This window comes from Perna viridis, chromosome 2, assembly GCF_037379345.1.
Source record: "Perna viridis isolate PV_CMFRI_1.1 ecotype Kerala chromosome 2, ASM3737934v1, whole genome shotgun sequence".
Classification (NCBI taxonomy): domain Eukaryota; kingdom Metazoa; phylum Mollusca; class Bivalvia; order Mytilida; family Mytilidae; genus Perna; species Perna viridis.
The window spans coordinates 36204976-36222427 of NC_142446.1; the positions used below are offsets into that span (position 1 = coordinate 36204976).

At 31.9% G+C, this 17452-nt stretch overlaps 1 protein-coding gene across 2 annotated transcripts; it reads left to right on the forward strand.

Moving 5' to 3' along the window:
- Nucleotides 1–2537: 2537 nt before the first annotated feature.
- On the forward strand, nt 2538–15632 carry LOC148624841 (neuroligin-2-like). 2 transcript variants are annotated; one of them, XM_088567819.1, is made up of 6 exons: nt 2538–4048; nt 8533–8682; nt 9917–10102; nt 10401–11199; nt 11836–11933; nt 14446–15632. In XM_088567819.1, exons 1-6 carry the CDS (start codon nt 3616–3618, stop codon nt 15291–15293), a joined length of 2514 nt encoding a protein of 837 aa, XP_088423945.1. In that variant the 5' UTR covers nt 2538–3615; the 3' UTR covers nt 15294–15632. The 2 variants fall into 2 exon arrangements, with proteins under 2 accessions (XP_088423945.1, XP_088423946.1); XM_088567820.1 differs by lacking the exon at nt 2538–4048 and adding an exon at nt 6016–6704 and having other exon boundaries at nt 14446–15630.
- Nucleotides 15633–17452: the final 1820 nt, after the last annotated feature.

Consider the following 17452-nt stretch of genomic DNA (forward strand, 5'->3'; position numbering starts at 1 on the left):
TAAAATCATTAAGGTATGCTACACAAATTACGGTTTTCAAGTAAGTCTATCAAAAAACCATAAAAATAAAAGCGATCATAAAGAAGGAAAATGTGCTGATTTTACTTAATCATCAAGTATATTGTGCCATATACAATAGAAAGTGTAACCAAGGGAATCAAGATTCGAGCAGTTATCAAAATAAAATAATACATTCCAAGGATTTAGACTATAAAGGGAAAATAGATACATACAACAAAGAACATTTAATAACCAAAATAACACATACAAAGAAACAGGAGTAAATAAGCAACCCCAACGTACACAAAAAAACTAAAGCATGGAACAAGTGTACCGGAATGGTAATATCCTCTGCTTTTCTAGAACTCCCACAGAATTGCTCATCAAATGGCACGACTGGTGTGTCCGAAAGAGAAAAGAGAAACTATGACACGGTGAACAAATCGGTTTTCTTGGTGTAGATGGATACACTATAACGATCCACGAGGTCTTGATGACGACCATAAAGCTTCCGTAGTGATGATTTTAATCTTCTAGCAACATTACCCTGCTCCAGAAGCATAATTGGAAGGAGTTATTCGGTATAAAAAATCCATGAAGTTTCGTCAAGCTCTGGTATAACTTATGAATTGTGATAAGAAAACTCCGTACCCATGTTCCGAATGGTTGTTGCTGCAGATGAAAGGAAATTTGACAACGAGGAATGAGTAGTCATCACATGTGTCGTATAGTTTAATATGAGTTTCCTTTCCCATCGCTCGTTCTTTACCGTGGATTTTATCATTTGATTGCTAGGCCTTCGAGAGCTTACTTAATGGCGTGTTTACACTTATTGAAGACCTTTTTCTGATCTCTGATAGATTTTATTACTATTGTATTAAGGTACTACGCTGGTTCATTTGTTACGTTTCATTAAATCCGATCTTTTTCTATTTATCTCAATTTTTGGGGTAGATGCGATACATGAAATATGTATTGTTTAAAGACAATGTTTTCTATAAAGCGGAAACTGAGATTAAAGGATCTGGTTCAGCAATGTGCTTTTTTTTATTAGACCAGCTATACAGTCAGCCTCATAAGAGTGAAGAAATAGGTCAGCGAGTAGCGGGACACAATTAGTTCCCGTTGGAATGCGAGCCGTCTTTTGAAAAACACGCCCACCATACTGGATTCTCTTCTTTGGAGAGTGTGGTAGCAGTATAAGTCTCGTTACTGCTATCCTTTTCTATACTTACCTCAGATAACAAGTCTTGCAGACAAAAACAATGTTGTTTTGGGCTTTGTCTTCAGGTACAACATACTTTTTGTGTAAAGTAAACAATTTTTTTGCTACATGAGGAACTATGAAAACTTTTATTAGCATTGAAACTCACTGACCTACTTAGAACTATCATACGTTTCAAGATTAAAGACCTCATAGCTTTCACATGAATCATGTAAAATTTCAAAGACCATCGACCATAAGACTATAACATATAGTTGGAATTCCTCTTTTCTTTCTTTTTTTTTTTGGTTGAAAAAATTGTTGCTTTAATTCGTTCATCATGAATTTATTAATGTTATTATCTCACATAACCCTAAATACGAATTATGATTTTTAAAGATGTTAGCCTAAAAACTCTTACTACAAACAAAACTTGCATGACTTTTTTATTACCTATGAAACAAAACTTTCCATGAAGTAACATCTACCATTTTAATCGTTTGATTAATATGCATTGTTATATTAATGAACCCGAGCCTATTTATATCATAAAAACATGTTATCTACCTTCTGTCGCCGTAGATGTATTGTTATTGCTTATCAATTAATGATTCATTTATATCTTGTCAGATGCATTTACAGTTTACGACACTGAAGACAGTTTCTGTTTGATTTGTGCGTTTTTCGTAATTGTTATTGACCAGTGTATCATTCTTTTGTATATTTATTGACTGACTTTCTATAGCAATGCAGCGAGTAAAATACATCAATGCTTCAACAGTTTCCAAGTCAAATGTCGATATAAGTTTATCAAAAACTGCTGTGAAAACGAAGTCATGGTCCAAATGTACTAAATTTATTGGAAAAAATGTATTTTTCATTTTAATTTCTCGGACTATCATTTGTCTCATGATAGAGTTTTGATTTTAACAGTGTCTATTCATTTTTGTTTTGTTTTGTTTTGTTTTTGTTTTGTTTTAACATTGCATTTTTAACTTTGGTTATCTTCTATTTTAAATGGATTATGTGTTTCATTAGATAAATGTCCTTCTTTCTTATTGTCGCTTTGTCAGTTTCGCAATGCTATGTCGTTCCCTCCTTATCACGTGTTACAAGTTATCAGCGTTTAGCTCTATGAATAAATCCAACCTTCATTAATGAGCTGTCTGACGACTCTAAAACACAATTTGGATAATCAATTAAGAAATCAATTATAAATCTTTTACGTTCTGTAGACAAGCAATATAAACAAAAAGTTCATGTTCAGTCATCAGAAAGTAAATTAGCCGTTTCATTCACTGTAATAGTTGCTTCATTAACAGGTTGAACAACAATATATTAAAAATACCTACAGAAAACGGAACCGGTAAAAATCATGGATTATATCGTCAATGTAAGCTTGCGAGGACGCCTTTAAACAGAAATAAAACGATTCATATTTTGTTATACAGGACAAACAGCATCAGATTATTTGTTAGTACTTGGATTTAACCATTTTTGCCAAGTTAATTATTATCTGTAAATAGATAAAACAGACACTCATTTTTGCTATCATCCTGTTAGCTCCTTATTTAAATTCATGACAGTGCCTTAAGAATCGAAAGACTGCAGGAAATCAAGTTGTTTGTGAAAAGCGGATTTTATCACAGAATTGTATCTCCATTTTAATTGGCCAGAGAAGCCAACAATTTAACAATGTTATCGTGAAGAGGAATTTCGATGGCCACTTTTAAAATCATTTAATTCATGATTTTTACTACTTTGCGATACCGCTTCCGATCAAAAGTGCAGAAACGGAATCTTTAATAGTTGTTTAATCGAATTGTTTTCGAGAATTGCTTCACAGTTCCAAGGGAAATGTTGTTCATGGATATTACTATATTTGAAGAATAGAAAAATGAAAGAATGTTTGCATATTCTACTGTGTATCTTGATCGTAAAACTTTGTGAACGCTGCATTTTTGTCTAGGATGCAATTTAAAAAATATATATGGACACTTCTTTTCAGTCGTTCAGGTGCATGAAATTCTTTGAAATACTTTTGATAATAATAGTTGACAAGAAATAATAAGGTTGTGGTGATGCTTCCTTAAAATAATGTGAACAAGAAAAAAAGTGGTCCAGTGATGCAGAAAGTCATAAACTTACCATCATATGTATAATCGTTTTCAGACATTGTAAAAATGCAAGATGGTAAAAACTACATCATGACAGCTTGTTTGGAACAAAACGGATATAAAACCTTATGTCTGCTATTGTAAAGAAGAGACATATCAAATATTTGATACTTTCATATCCTGTTAAAACTAAGAGGATTTGCAGTTTATTTATCGATCCATCATAATGCTGATTATGTTATACAACAGACTAGATCTGAAAATATAATTAAGAATTCGAAAGAGAAAGAAAGTATGGAACATTTTTATGTGCTACCAGACTGTTTACTCTTACTTGTTAATTTATTAACATTTTTCCGTGGATGTGTTGCACCAGTATTTATCCATCAAACTTCGCAAAATGTCGTCTCTACAACAAAAGGTGAGTTTCGTGGAGTCGCTATAGAGTTCCCACGTGAATCAGCCCTCCTTCCGGTTAATGGATACTTCGGAATCCCTTTTGCTTCGGGATTACTTCGTTTTATGCCACCGTCAGAGGCAGTTCAACTCCAAGGTGTTACAAATGCCAATGATTCGGTCTCGTGTCCTCAAGTGAGTTGGAGCAATGAATTGTTTGATGGTAGTGGTATACCTAAAGGATCACAAATTAATTCATGGAGGATAATGCAGTCAACTAAGGAACAACATGAATCTTGTTTAAACCTAAACATCTTTGTGCCCACTGCAGGTAAGTTTTCAGTTGTCATACCCGTTAAAGTAACTTCTGGAAAAATCAGGATCATGAGAGGAAATTAACTCAAGCTGATCATTATGAAAATTTGTTTGCATTATGTTCTTGAAAATGAACACAGTGTACTTAGCATTTTTACATTCCGTCATTTTGAGAAAAAACTATGAAATGAATAACTATTAGTTAACAGTAAAGAGGGTAGAAAAGGCAGAAGAAAGTATTGTCATATAATTTTATGTTGTTCAATGAAAATAAAAAAAATATGCAAAGTTTGATATAGATAAGTCAAAACATGGTAATAAAAATGTCTCTAAACTTCTAAAGTCATTCAAAATTTTACATAGATCCAATGTTTTCGTCAGCATTTTTTTTTTGTTTGTTTTGTTTAAAAAGAATTTCTGGATCTCGTTTTGCATACACATTTTTATATAATTTACTATAAGCCTGTTTCCATAGTAGAGTAACAACGTTCAAAATATTTGCGGCAATTTCGATAATCCTACTTATAACACACTTGGTCCTACTTCATTTAAAAGATTTTAAATCTAGATTTTCCTAAAATGCATCCTTAACTCAAATATCATTCATATTTATAGTATATAATATGAAAAGCTTAATGATTATAAGAAATTTTCGTATCGAGATTTTTTTTTTGTATGACTGAGGCCAGAATTAGAAAATATTATACATGTACATGTTATTATTTCCTGACGTTGTATTTTTGGCATGTTGAATGAGAGAACGCACCAAACTTGAATGGTAAGCAACAAATATAATGAATAAATTTTTAAAATGTGATCAAGCAGTGGTATACATGAGTAAGAATAACTGTTAATAAATTAAGCGATACGTATTTATTCATATTACAAAAAAAATCTATTATTGTTGAGAGTTGCTAATTTTGGATGCGAACGGAAAAGTTTACTATGTATTTGTAAATTACCAAGAATGATGCGTCATGCTCTTGGTGAGATGTGGAAGTAACTGTCTGGAACAATTTGTTACTTCCTGGTCAAACTATTGCCACATAAAATAGTCTGTATATCTATAATTGCATCGGCTCTCAGCACCGGTGAAAACTTGAACATTAAACACTATCAAATTGCAGGAAATTAATCATTAATTACCAAAACTAATGTTTTTCAGTACCATTCTTCTGATAATTACTAGGTGTTCTTATCCTGACTATAACAAATACGTTATCATGCTATTAGGCCATTATAACAAAATAAACACCAGTATTGTTTTACTATTAACTGAGTTAACCTCCAAAAGAGAAGATGGTTCTAAGATTGCACGCTATTTACAAAGAGATGGTAACAGTAAACTGATTCTCGTAATAGGTTCGTTTATAAATAAATGGATACTTATTTTGCATCATCTTGTACTTGATTTCATGGTGTTTACATTTTATTCTTTGCAAAGCAATAATTTTTGCTGCTTTAAATGGCATGCTTAACTGTATCAATGATATCTGAACTACATTGCAATTTTTCCATTAGTTTTCTCGAGGATTGGTAGAGATTATGTTGTGGGTGCATAAATAGCGTTTTATGTATTTGAACTCTAGAAACTGCTACTTGGGAGCAGTACAGCTGCACGTCATGTTACTTAATGCGTCAGACTAAAAGAGATTGTGCCGTTATCAAGTACTATGCATGTATTAATACAACTCGGTGAAGTCTTTTTTTAAATAATAAGTCTTTATAAATGTTCATTAAAACATAGACTGTTTTTAATTATACAAATGAATGACAGCTAACATTTCATTTTGATTTCCTTTTTTTAAATACACCCAGGGCGTCCATTACATAAAAAGTACCGTTTCGTCATAAAGACATGACAATAGAGTTTCTTCTCAATAAGGTTAACAACACAATTACCGAACATTAATCCGGTTCAAAATTAAGTCACGTCCAAAATAAATCTGACAAAATAGATATTACACCACCGAAGCAGCTGGTACCGCACTGGTCCTGACTTGGTACAGGCACATCAAATGAAATAAGGGTAACAACAAAATTACCGAACACTAATCCTATCCATAATCAAGTAAATTCAAAAACAAATCTGGTAAAATAGATGTTACAAAATAGGTTTTTAAAATTTGCTGACTTAAATCAATCTATATAGAAATAAAAAAAAATTAAAGCATTCTATGCTAACTCTTCTTTATTTCATATGAGTTTCCAATATAATAGATCTACAAAAACACTAAGAACATATCTATTCAAGATTAATTGGATTAGCGGGTCCGTATTAATTTTCTTTCCTTTTTAAAAAAAAATGCTTTGTCATCTATGAGAGGTTTATGGCAACTGACAAAAAGATAACGTTTTCAATTCAAAAGTCAAACTACAATGCTATACGGTAAGCATTAAACCATTCGTAGACTTTCGACTTAGTTAAGGTGGTACACCTGAGGTAAGAGAGATAATCCAAACTGAAAGGTTTTCAGTCACTAGAACGTTTGAATGACTCCTGGCGTTCAAGTTTTAAAGTGATACTCTTGTTAAAGGAAATAACTCCGAGGTCAACTTCTAGAACAAAGACGTCATCCTTCAGCAACTTTGCTCTTTGTAAAATAACTAAGAAAGTAAAGTATTGATAAAATATTTGAACAGGGTACATTGAGGAATATAAATTTCATAAGGTGAATACATGTTTGAAATGATGTCTTCTATTGCTCTTTAAGATTCCTTATAATAAAATAAAATATTCAAATTGAAATATAAAATATTTTCTGCTATGAGCAGTTCATCTTACCAACAACCTGTCCAGTTTTACAACTCAACCTTATAGAGTTGAGAAAAAGATACTTTTTATATAATTCCTAATGAGATTTCAAGCGTTTTGTTTTCATTATGTAGCCTTGTTCAGCATATAACTCTTTCCACATTTAACTGCATCCATCATATAACTTTTCCCTTTATGCAGAATGTGAATATTTGTTTGACATTATTTTGCATTATTAATTGTATCATGCTGTGCACAGAAATGCTTTATATTCAATAATATGTGGAAGGTGTAACCTCTAAGAGGACGAAAGTGAATATATGGATATTTTTTTTTTAAATATGGTATACCTTTTATAATTTTACCGCAACTAAGATTTGTTTTTTTTTTTTTTTTCATAACTTAACAAAACTTTTTAATAAGACCTGAGCTATAAACACTTAATATTGTTAAAGATACGAAACTAAAAAGATCCTTGCTTTATATGACACTTCGTATTACAAGTTAACTTCCTGTCAGACTGAAATCAGGCTCTCAGTGCTTCTAAGGTCAAAGGTTAATTTTGCATTGACTACCATTGTGAGTCTTCGTCTTCTATAAGTCATCATAATTTAAAATTGGGTAACCTTATTGAATACTTACTTGATTTTATCCATTATAGTATTATTCCAAATCTAACTGATTAATTTTCTTTAACATTTGTCAGACGATTTACTACAGTTTGTGTGATATGAGCAACTTTAAAGAAAATTGAATTATTGGTAAATTTTGGAGGTATCACAGGTCTACTGCCTTAATTTAAACATGTTTTCTTTTGGGAAGAGCATAGGCAACCATCAACCATCTTCCATCTGCTTTTTTTCGTGGCGCTGAAAACAATCTCATGCCAAGTGTAGCCTGCCTTCATCAGCTCCTCTGCTGTTGATGCCCTTTTGGTGTTTCTGACTCTACCTCTCGGTCGTTTGCCCTGCGGATTCTGAAGGGACTGTCTTGTGATTGTTCCTGAATTTGTTTCAATTGATATAATAAAATAATGATGATAAATAGATTTAAATTACTGCTGATGTATTATTACATATGCTTTGCATGTCATTTACAAACTGACAACATATTGAATATCCTACTGAGATGTACTGTATAGGTTCGTAAAAACGTTCGTAAAGACTTTTCTATGGAAAGCCAAAGTGAACAAAAATGTCTATTATTAATATTTATAAATAATTTTTTTTTATAATGTTAATAATTCAATTATAAATATTTATAAATTATTTGTAAATATTCATAATTAAATTATAAATATTTATAAATATAGCAATTATAAATAGTAATAAATAAATTATGAATATTTATAAATCAATTATCAATATTTATACTTCAATCCAAAGTGGACAAAAATGCCTATTTATAAATATGTATGAATAATTATAAATATTTATAATTGAATTATAAATATTTATAAATAAATTATAAATATTTGTAATTGTCTTGGATTTATAAATTTTTATTATTCAATTACAAATATTTATAAATGTTTTTTATAAATATTCATAAATGAATCAAAAATATTTATAAATTAGTTCGAAATATTTATAAATAAAAGACAATTATTAATATTTATAAATGAATTATAAATATTTATAAATGAATTATAAATATTTATAAATAGGCATTTTTGTCCACTTTGGCTTGCCATACTTTTCTGTTCGATTTACAGAATTTTGTAAATTTATCATGATTTTTTGTAGAATGGAATAGTTCATCAAAATTTCCCGTCATGATATTTGTACACGGAGAATCATATAATATGGGAACCGGAAATGCTTACGATGGGAGTGTCCTGTCAAGTTATGGTGATGTTATTGCTGTAACTGTGAACTACAGATTGGGCGCACTTGGTAAAAGAAAAAAAACCTTTGAGCGTAAATTTAGAAGTTAAAAAAAAATGAAATAAAGTCAAACATATATGACCCGTGATCAAACATTGTGACCTTACTCGCTATATCACACCACAGTATCACATGGGTAACCTTTATTATACCCCTACTCGGAATTCTCTCTCATCCTTGCGTGGTCTCACGGACAGTTTGTCTACTGAAATACCCTCCTATCTATATGTATGATAAAGTTTATATTTCTTTATATAAGGCTCTATCACCCTCGATCAATATCAGCCCTTGAACTTAAGGTCCTTTTGTTGGTATAGATTTATCGGAATGAAACAGTACTTGGTACAGTTTGCCATGTTTTATCCTCTAAACTCAGCTAATAATTAACACCATGTCTTCATTAGATACTCATGATCAGAGCATTGCTAGATTGTTAGTGTCTGAGACAATTCTTTGCAACTGAAGTCTTTAAGTAGCTTTGAATATGAATTAATCGATAATGATCGAAAGTGTATTGACTTGAAATATAAACTACGGGTGAGGCTTCCCTGGGCGTTTTTTTACCAATTACTACCAAATTCAAATTCGTTTACAAGTTTTACTCCTAGTCTATACACTGTAATTGTTTTGATACCGTTTTTTTTTTCATCTTTCCCAAGTTTAATATTAAACGACGCGTTAATTACCTTTCTACCTCAGTGGTGGTACCTAATGACCAAACTTAAATAATAGCCCATGCAAAGGTAGGAAAGTAAGCCAATCGAATTATTAGCAACAAATATAAAGTAAGTAAAATAGAACAAATTTAGTATAAAAAGTGTTGTATAAAAGCTTTAAAAACCTATAAAACTGGGGGTTAAATAAGTTATATGCAAATTTAATTTTGGAGGTTTGTTCCTTTGAAGAAGGTTCAATTACGGAAAGAGTAAATTTAGTAAATAACCTAGGACATACTCTCAAACTAAAAGCATTTAACGCACGCATTCACAACAAATTATCAGACAGACATTCGCTGGGAAAGATAGAACCATAAAACAAAAAAAAGTTAAATTATGTACTCTCTAAGAACATCAAATATATAAATATAAACTAAACGATCACATCCGAACAAATGAGAGGGCTCGGCATAGGTGCATTGGTTATCTATGCATTCTGTGTTTTTCTTCTTTTTTTCTGGTTTGGGTTTTGTTTTGTTTTTGTTTTTTATTTATTTTAATCTTCGTGTAACCGATATATTTCATAGGTTTTCTCAGCACAGGGAACCACGAGGCAGGCGGAAACTACGCGTTGTGGGATTTGTTTGCAGCCGTATCATGGATTAATGACAATATTGGAGCATTTGGTGGAGATAAAAACAGGGTTACTCTATTCGGTCATGGATATGGTGCGGCTCTCGTTAACATAATGTTGTTGTCTCCCATGCTGACAAGTAAGTTTTAATCTTACAGCCGAATAGTCCATATACCAAATTTATCTTCTAAAAATTATATGTATATTTCTATATCGGAACATAAAAAAGGGACATGGTACTTCGAGCTACGTAAAACAGGTTCAATTTAAACGGATTAATCCATTCGGGAAATATTGTTAAATAATAAGTACATATATGATTAAACTGAATTTTTCAATGTTAAATCCACAGAAAATGAAAACAATAACTTGTATAAACCCGAAACTGTCAATAAATTTAAGCATTGGTGAAAATTTTCACTGTAATCTTTTTGTAGCTCAATTGGTTCAGCGGGCAATTATACAGAGTGGTTCAGCACTAAGCCCATGGGCTGTATCGTTTGATAGCGTCATGTGCACTCAGTGGTTAGCAGTTAAAGTAAGATGTGACCAATACTTCAGCAATTCAAATTTATTATTGGATTGCTTACGTCATAAAACTGCCAATGAACTTGTTCAAAATGTACCTTCCCCACCAAAATACTTTTCCTGTTTCGCTCCGACTCCTAGTGGAGGTCCTATGTTTCCTAATAATGTTGAGAATCTTATTCAGGAAAAGGTAGGGTTGTTTTCAAAAATTCCCGTTGTGTTTGGAGTAACTCAGAACGAGGCATATTCATACATGAAACAAAAGGAGCTTGAGGAGGGAATATCATTAGAGAGAAAAGCACAAATGATACGAACTTTTGTGCATAATCTTTATACATATCACCGACAAAAAATGTACGAAATTATTGACTTCCAATACTCAGATTGGAATAAAGAGCAAAACCGAAACACAACACGTGATAATATAATGCGCATGCTGGGTGACGGATTGTATGTAGCGCCATTGATAAAGATGGCACAAGAACATACTAAAACAGGGAAAGATACTTACCTTTACAACTTTGGTTACTCGACACTGTCTGAGGACTTTACGCAGTGGTCTGGCGGTGTGCATGGTGATGATTTACCATACATTTTCGGAGCACCTCTGGTAGATGGAATTTCACCATTTCCAAGTCGATATACAAAGAATGAAAAGAAATTAAGTGCATACGTAATGCGGTTATGGACAAACTTTGCAAAATCAGGGTGCGATATTATTTTGAGTAATTATAAGCCGTACGGCATTATTTGTTTGTTTGGTTGTCTTATTTTATTTATAGAATTGAAATCATAAGTTAGTGAAGTTCATTTTTTTTTTGCATTTTCATATATTCTAAATCTATTTTGTCCGTAAAGATGATTTGAAATGTAGAATAAACGCTACCGGAAGGCCATCTACAACTGAAACTGTATAATTAGAAAAAAAATATATGACATAAGTTCCAGAGATCTTTGAATCAACCTTTTATTGTAAATGGCTTACATGTGAAATTGTCTTACTTAATAATTGTTATTTACCATTATTCAGCTGGTTTTATCTTATTTATTGTATTTTTAAAACTTGGTTTCCACTAAAAAATGGAAAAATGTACTGAGAATCGGCTGAATGTAAAAAAAATATTTGGGAAATCAATTTTCCAGGCTGCATGGTCAAAATTACTTTAATTAGATACGTGAATTCTTGGATTTCATTAAACCATTAAAAGTTTTGATTGACATTTTGTTAGGAATTTAATTCGTGGTTTGATGAACAACAAAACCGAAAATTTAAATATCCTATGAACTATAGCTCTATATTAGTGCAAACTACAATGTATTTGACACATCGTTCTAATATTTCAGAAACCCAAACTTACCAGTCAAGGAAAATGGAAATAAGAAGTTATCAAATTTAGAATGGCCGGTGTACAACATTTCTAAACAAGAGTATTTACATATAGGTGAGATCACGGATTTTGTTTTTATCTGCAATTCTAATGAATTTGTCTAAGAACTCAAGAACGATGCATCAAATATAATTATATACTGGAACATAGTACTTCCGTAGTGGTATTAATTCAATATGGATCCTGAAAAATTCGAAAGATCTTTTGGAGGCAATCAGTTCAAGACTTTTATCAGAATATAATAGCATTAAAACCTATGATTTTCTCATCACTGTATATTTCTATTCCCCCTACTCAGTTAAAATCCCGACTTAAAAACATTATACATGGTTGTTTTTCCATATAAGATGGTACACCTAGATACAAATATATAATTCTTGGTAGAGATTTCTAATACTTTGTAAAAAATAATTCCAAATCATCTTCCAAATATACAGAAGAAGATGTTGTCCAAAATGCTGGAATTTTTAATCGGCAACATGTTTGTCCAGTGTGGTTGAAGCGTTTTTTTTCTCAAAAAAACGGTCGGCATTCAAATGGGAACAAATTTGCTACTCTACTTGCCGACCTATTCCTTCACTCTTATGAGGCTGACTTTAAAGCTGATCTGATCCTAAAGAAAGAATATCGTTTAGCTAAATCCTTTAATCTCCGTTTCCGCTATATAGATGACGTGTTATCTTTAAACAACCCTAATTTCGGGGATTTGATACGTCGCATCTACCCCAAATAACTTGAGATTTAGGATACTACAGACAATGTGAGGTCATATCTTGACCTAGTTAGAAATCAATGGTAAAGGGAAACTATTGACCAAACTTTACGACAAACGTGATGACTTATCATTCAGAATTGTCAACTTTCCTTTCATCTGTGGCAACATCCCTTCAGCACGTGCGTATGGAGTGTTCATATCACAACTCATACATTATGCCAGAGCTTGCCGAAACTACGCAGACTTTTTGTATCGCGCTAGAATTCTAACAAAAACAAAAACTTCTGGAACAGGGTTATGTTGCTACAAGATTGAAGTCATCACTACAGAAGTTTTATGGTCGTCATCAAGAACTCGTGGATCGCTACGGTATGTCCATCTGCGCCATGAGGACTGGTTTCGTCAGAGTGTCGTGGTTTTCCTTTCCTCTTTCGTCTACCCCGAACTTTGCTTCTTATGAGCATCTTGGTGGGTGTTTCTAGAAAGGCAGAGGACGCCTGCCTTGCCGGTGCACCTGGTTCGTGCTCCTAGTTTTTAGTGGAGTCCGAGTTGCTCATTTGCTTCTGTTGCTTTGTATGTATGGTTTTGGTTACTTTGTGTTCTTTGTTGTGTGTGTGTGTCTGTTTTCCGTATCTGGTCTTTGTCCTTGGGTTGCGTTCTTTTGGTTGCCACTGTGGCCTTGGTTCCCTTAGTTGCTCTTTCAAAATTAACAATGGTTTAAATAGACCTGTTGTATGAACATTTGTACAGTGGACTAAAGGTTTTTTTTAGAGAAAAAAAAACATTCTTCCCTGGGAAAGTATGTCACAAATTTATTTCGAATGCTTTTTTAAAAACTTGAAAAATACAATATGTTTTTGTATTTGTTGTTATAATCTCTAAGTCCATTTTATATGTTTAAATCAACAAGAAAACATTAAATTTTCAATGTTTAGGACAAACGAATAAATTAATAAAACAAAACATTTAAAATGAAACTATATACTAACTATGTTTTTTCCCGCGTTTTTCTACAAATAAAAAATAAGAACGATAGTATTATGATTTTGGAAACTTATTTTTTCATGTGTTTGTCTATTCACAAAAAAACGGCTCAGACATAAATACTTGTTTCTTTATGTTAAGTACAAATGAACAAATATATTGCAATTTCTTTTCTGTGTATCCATAAACGGACTTAACATTCAAATGCTTTTTTCTCTGCAGTTTTATTTTTAAACATTTCAATTAACCACCCCATTTAATATTGTGTATGTGGATTCAGAACTTTTTTATCCGCGAGCGTTAGCAAAATTCAACACCAGCAAACAAAACGCATTGACAGTATGTATCTATAATATACAGCCACCGACATTTTGACTCGAAAACTACATTTATGATTTTGCTAAAAATTGATCTCAATTTGTATTTTGTTGTACTCAACAACTGTTCAAAGTTTTTAAAAAAAATCCATCATTCAGTTCACAATTTATCATCTGGAAAATCGTCAGGGAACAGACAGACGGACGAAGGGACACGCAACTCTTACGGAAGGTATCACATATATATACCTCACCACTTGGTGTATCGGGGTATAAAATAATATACTAATTCGGCATGAATAAAAAATAATATACTAATTCGGCATGAATAAAAAAAACAACAACGTTTTACCCTAATTCTAAGTTTCATTCGTAAGTTGTGTTTATTTGAAGTAAACACACCGTTGTTATCTATATGTCCGACATAAATCCCACAAAACAAACACAAATATATCTTAGAATCATCATATACAAGTCAAAATTAAAACAGAATACTTTAAAACGTAAGAATAATGTGTGTTGACTGGAATACTTATTCTTTATTTTACAGGGAAAGGTCTACACATAAAGCACCACTATAGAGGATCAGACATGGCATTATGGTTGGACCTTATACCAAAAATAAATTCTAAATCTACCACAAGTAGTAATTCTGAGTCAGACGCAGCTCATATGCTGAGCGACTCAAACAATTTGTCAACTTTTGATGACCCTTCCATGTTGATTTCAAAGAGTAAATTTTATCGTTTACTCCCTCGACATTCTTCCTCATCTAATATAACTAAAAGATTAATGAATGACATTCAAGTAGATAATAAACGTAACGGCAATTTGAAAGTGCGTGAAAGCCTTTCTCAAACTACGGTCGCTATTGCAAAGGCAGGCTTAAAGGATAATATATCGAACCGAACTAAAAATTCTAACAGTAATGAAAACTTACAGACCAGTAAGTCAAACCGGCACTCGGATAATACAGGGTCAATTTCATTTAGTATCACTGTGATTATCGGTTGCTCTTTACTATTTATAAACATAGTAATTTATGCTGGTATCTGCTATCATAGAGGGAAAATTAACAAAGTGAAAAAGAAAATGATGGAAAAAGAAAAATGCTATATAGACGAAAACAGTGATAGAAAGGGTAGTACTACTATTCAGCTAAATCACATTGCAATCAAACCTTCAAATTCAAAAGTTAGTATTTACAGCAATCCAGTTTATTCTGCAATATCTAAACAGTTAGAAATGCCTACACAAAATGATGATTCGCATGGTCTAATGTCGTCAAATCCGTCAATTTGTCAAGTACAAGTGACTCATTCAAAAGTAATGAATTGCGATAGGAGAGGAAAACTAAAGCTAGAACAATCATGTGATGAACATAATGACAACACGTAACTGAAATTGAAATAGAGGAACGCAGTGGTCGACATAGTTTAGCCCTACAGTGAAATATTTTACTGGGAACGTGAGAATTGATGAGAAAAGAAAAAAACTGGCCTCAACAAGAATAGTATTATATACATATAATAATACAGCGGCCGATACCGTATGGCAATACGTTTATCGTGAAAAAAATATCAAATTTATATTTATAAATTGTTTTATACAGGTAATCTCTTATTTTGTTCCGTCTTCACTCTTTCCTAAACCCGTAACATCTAACCAAATTACCACCCCCTTTTACTATTCGTCTGTAGTGGACTACTGTATGATTCGTGCAAGTTAGTCGTGTGTGTAATCCAGGCATTCGTCAGTAATTACGGTTCGCCTATGGTTCAACATATTTTAATTTTCTTTAAATCTTTGTATTTGATAAAGTCTAAAATATTATGGAACCATTCTCTTTTATATGTAAAATCATGGACTAAATAGTCTTTTGTGGAACTGGTTTGGAATTTTATGCGTTTATTTAAATTAAACAAATAAAAATATGAATACAATAGTGAACTGCAAAAACAAATATTTATAGAAAAAAAAAATAATAAAAAAATAAACAAAAAATAGAATAAACATTTGAACAACACACACTTGTACTATATTTCAAATTATACAATTAAAGAAATCGCCAAACAATCTCCTGTTACAATTCTCATCTTCACACATGATGTCTTAGTTATTTTTTTTTTTCAAAAACGGTTTATAAAAAAAAAACAATTAATAAATTTCAAATATTAGAAACTTTACGAAAATAATTTACCTACAATAATCAGTAATGGTTTGTTTCGTGCAAAAATTAAATCTTAATTATAACAATTGATAAAATCGAAAGGATTTATAATATTTAATTAAAGTCCAAAAATTAGGTCAACTGACTGGTTGGATTATATATATTAAATACTCTGTTGAAATATTTTCATACAATGTCCAAAATAGTATTAAACTAATTTAACGCAATACAAATAGACATTTAGTACACGCCGTGTTTAAAGTGTCTACCATATTGGTACAATAGTTAAAAATCCTTTCCAAACATACAACTGAAAATTTGGTACTTTCAAAGAACAAAATGTCTGCTTTTCCGGCTGGATACTCAAGTAAGATTATATTGTCTTCTTGTTTTGCTCCTAGTAATTTCTAGTCATTGCTGTAAATACATAAATAATTGAAATATATACATAGAAGGATCTGAAAAATTCCCAACGATGTTAGAACTGTCAAATTTTTTAGGCAAATTTTTGGTCGTTCGCTTCGCGGGACTCGAACTCGTACCGCTGTGATATTTATTGTAACACCGCCTGTACTAAGTCCAGCGCCCTAGACCACTCGGCCAGTTAGGCTATATAAAAATAATAGCTTTCGCTGGCCGGGTCATTCCTCCTCGTAGGATTTATGTCTTTATTATATTCATGATATATTTAAAATTGTTCCTTACCTCTTAAAAGAATTAATATTTGTTTGTTTGTTTGTTTGTTTGTTTGTTGGGGTTTAACGTGCGAGCAGCAATATTTCAGCTATATTCAGACGATAAAAGAAGTAAAGATGATTGATTGATTGTATTGTAAGAATATGCCCTATGATAGATATTTAATGCATTTCAAAAGACGTATAACCCGATAGTAGGTATGTAAACCCACACATTCACATCATTTGATTCCAAGAAAATCAGTCGTCACGTTATACTCTTTACGTCACATGCTTAGCAAGAAGCGGTGACTATATATCTTAAATAAGGGTAACAACAAAATTACCGACAACAATTCAGATCCATAATCAAGTCAAGTCCAACAAAAGTCTGACAAACTAAATTTTACATCACCGGAGTATCTGGTACTGCAATGGTCCTGACTTGGTACAGGCATTTCAAACTAAACGGTGGGTTAAATCTAGTTTTTATATCAGTACCAAAAAAATAACTTACAAAAATCAATCATTACACCTTGTCTTGGAAGAAACTGTGTATTTTTCAACCAAAGACTGATATCTGAAAAAGAATTTGGTAAGAGACGTTTTGAGAAGCATTTCCTCATATCCCTGATTCAGGTTACGCAAATATTTATAAAGTTTTTGGCGTGACTCGACCATGGAAGGAACACACGACTTCCGTTCTGAGGAAT

Excerpts from the sequence above, each read along its gene's own strand:
- LOC148624841 (XM_088567819.1), top strand. The coding sequence starts at position 3,616 with ATGGAACATTTTTATGTGCTACCAGACTGTTTACTCTTACTTGTTAAT. Across the intron at positions 8,683-9,916 it reads CTACAGATTGGGCGCACTTG|GTTTTCTCAGCACAGGGAAC; the intron begins GTAAAAGAAAAA and ends TATATTTCATAG. Across the intron at positions 10,103-10,400 it reads GTTGTCTCCCATGCTGACAA|CTCAATTGGTTCAGCGGGCA; the intron begins GTAAGTTTTAAT and ends ATCTTTTTGTAG.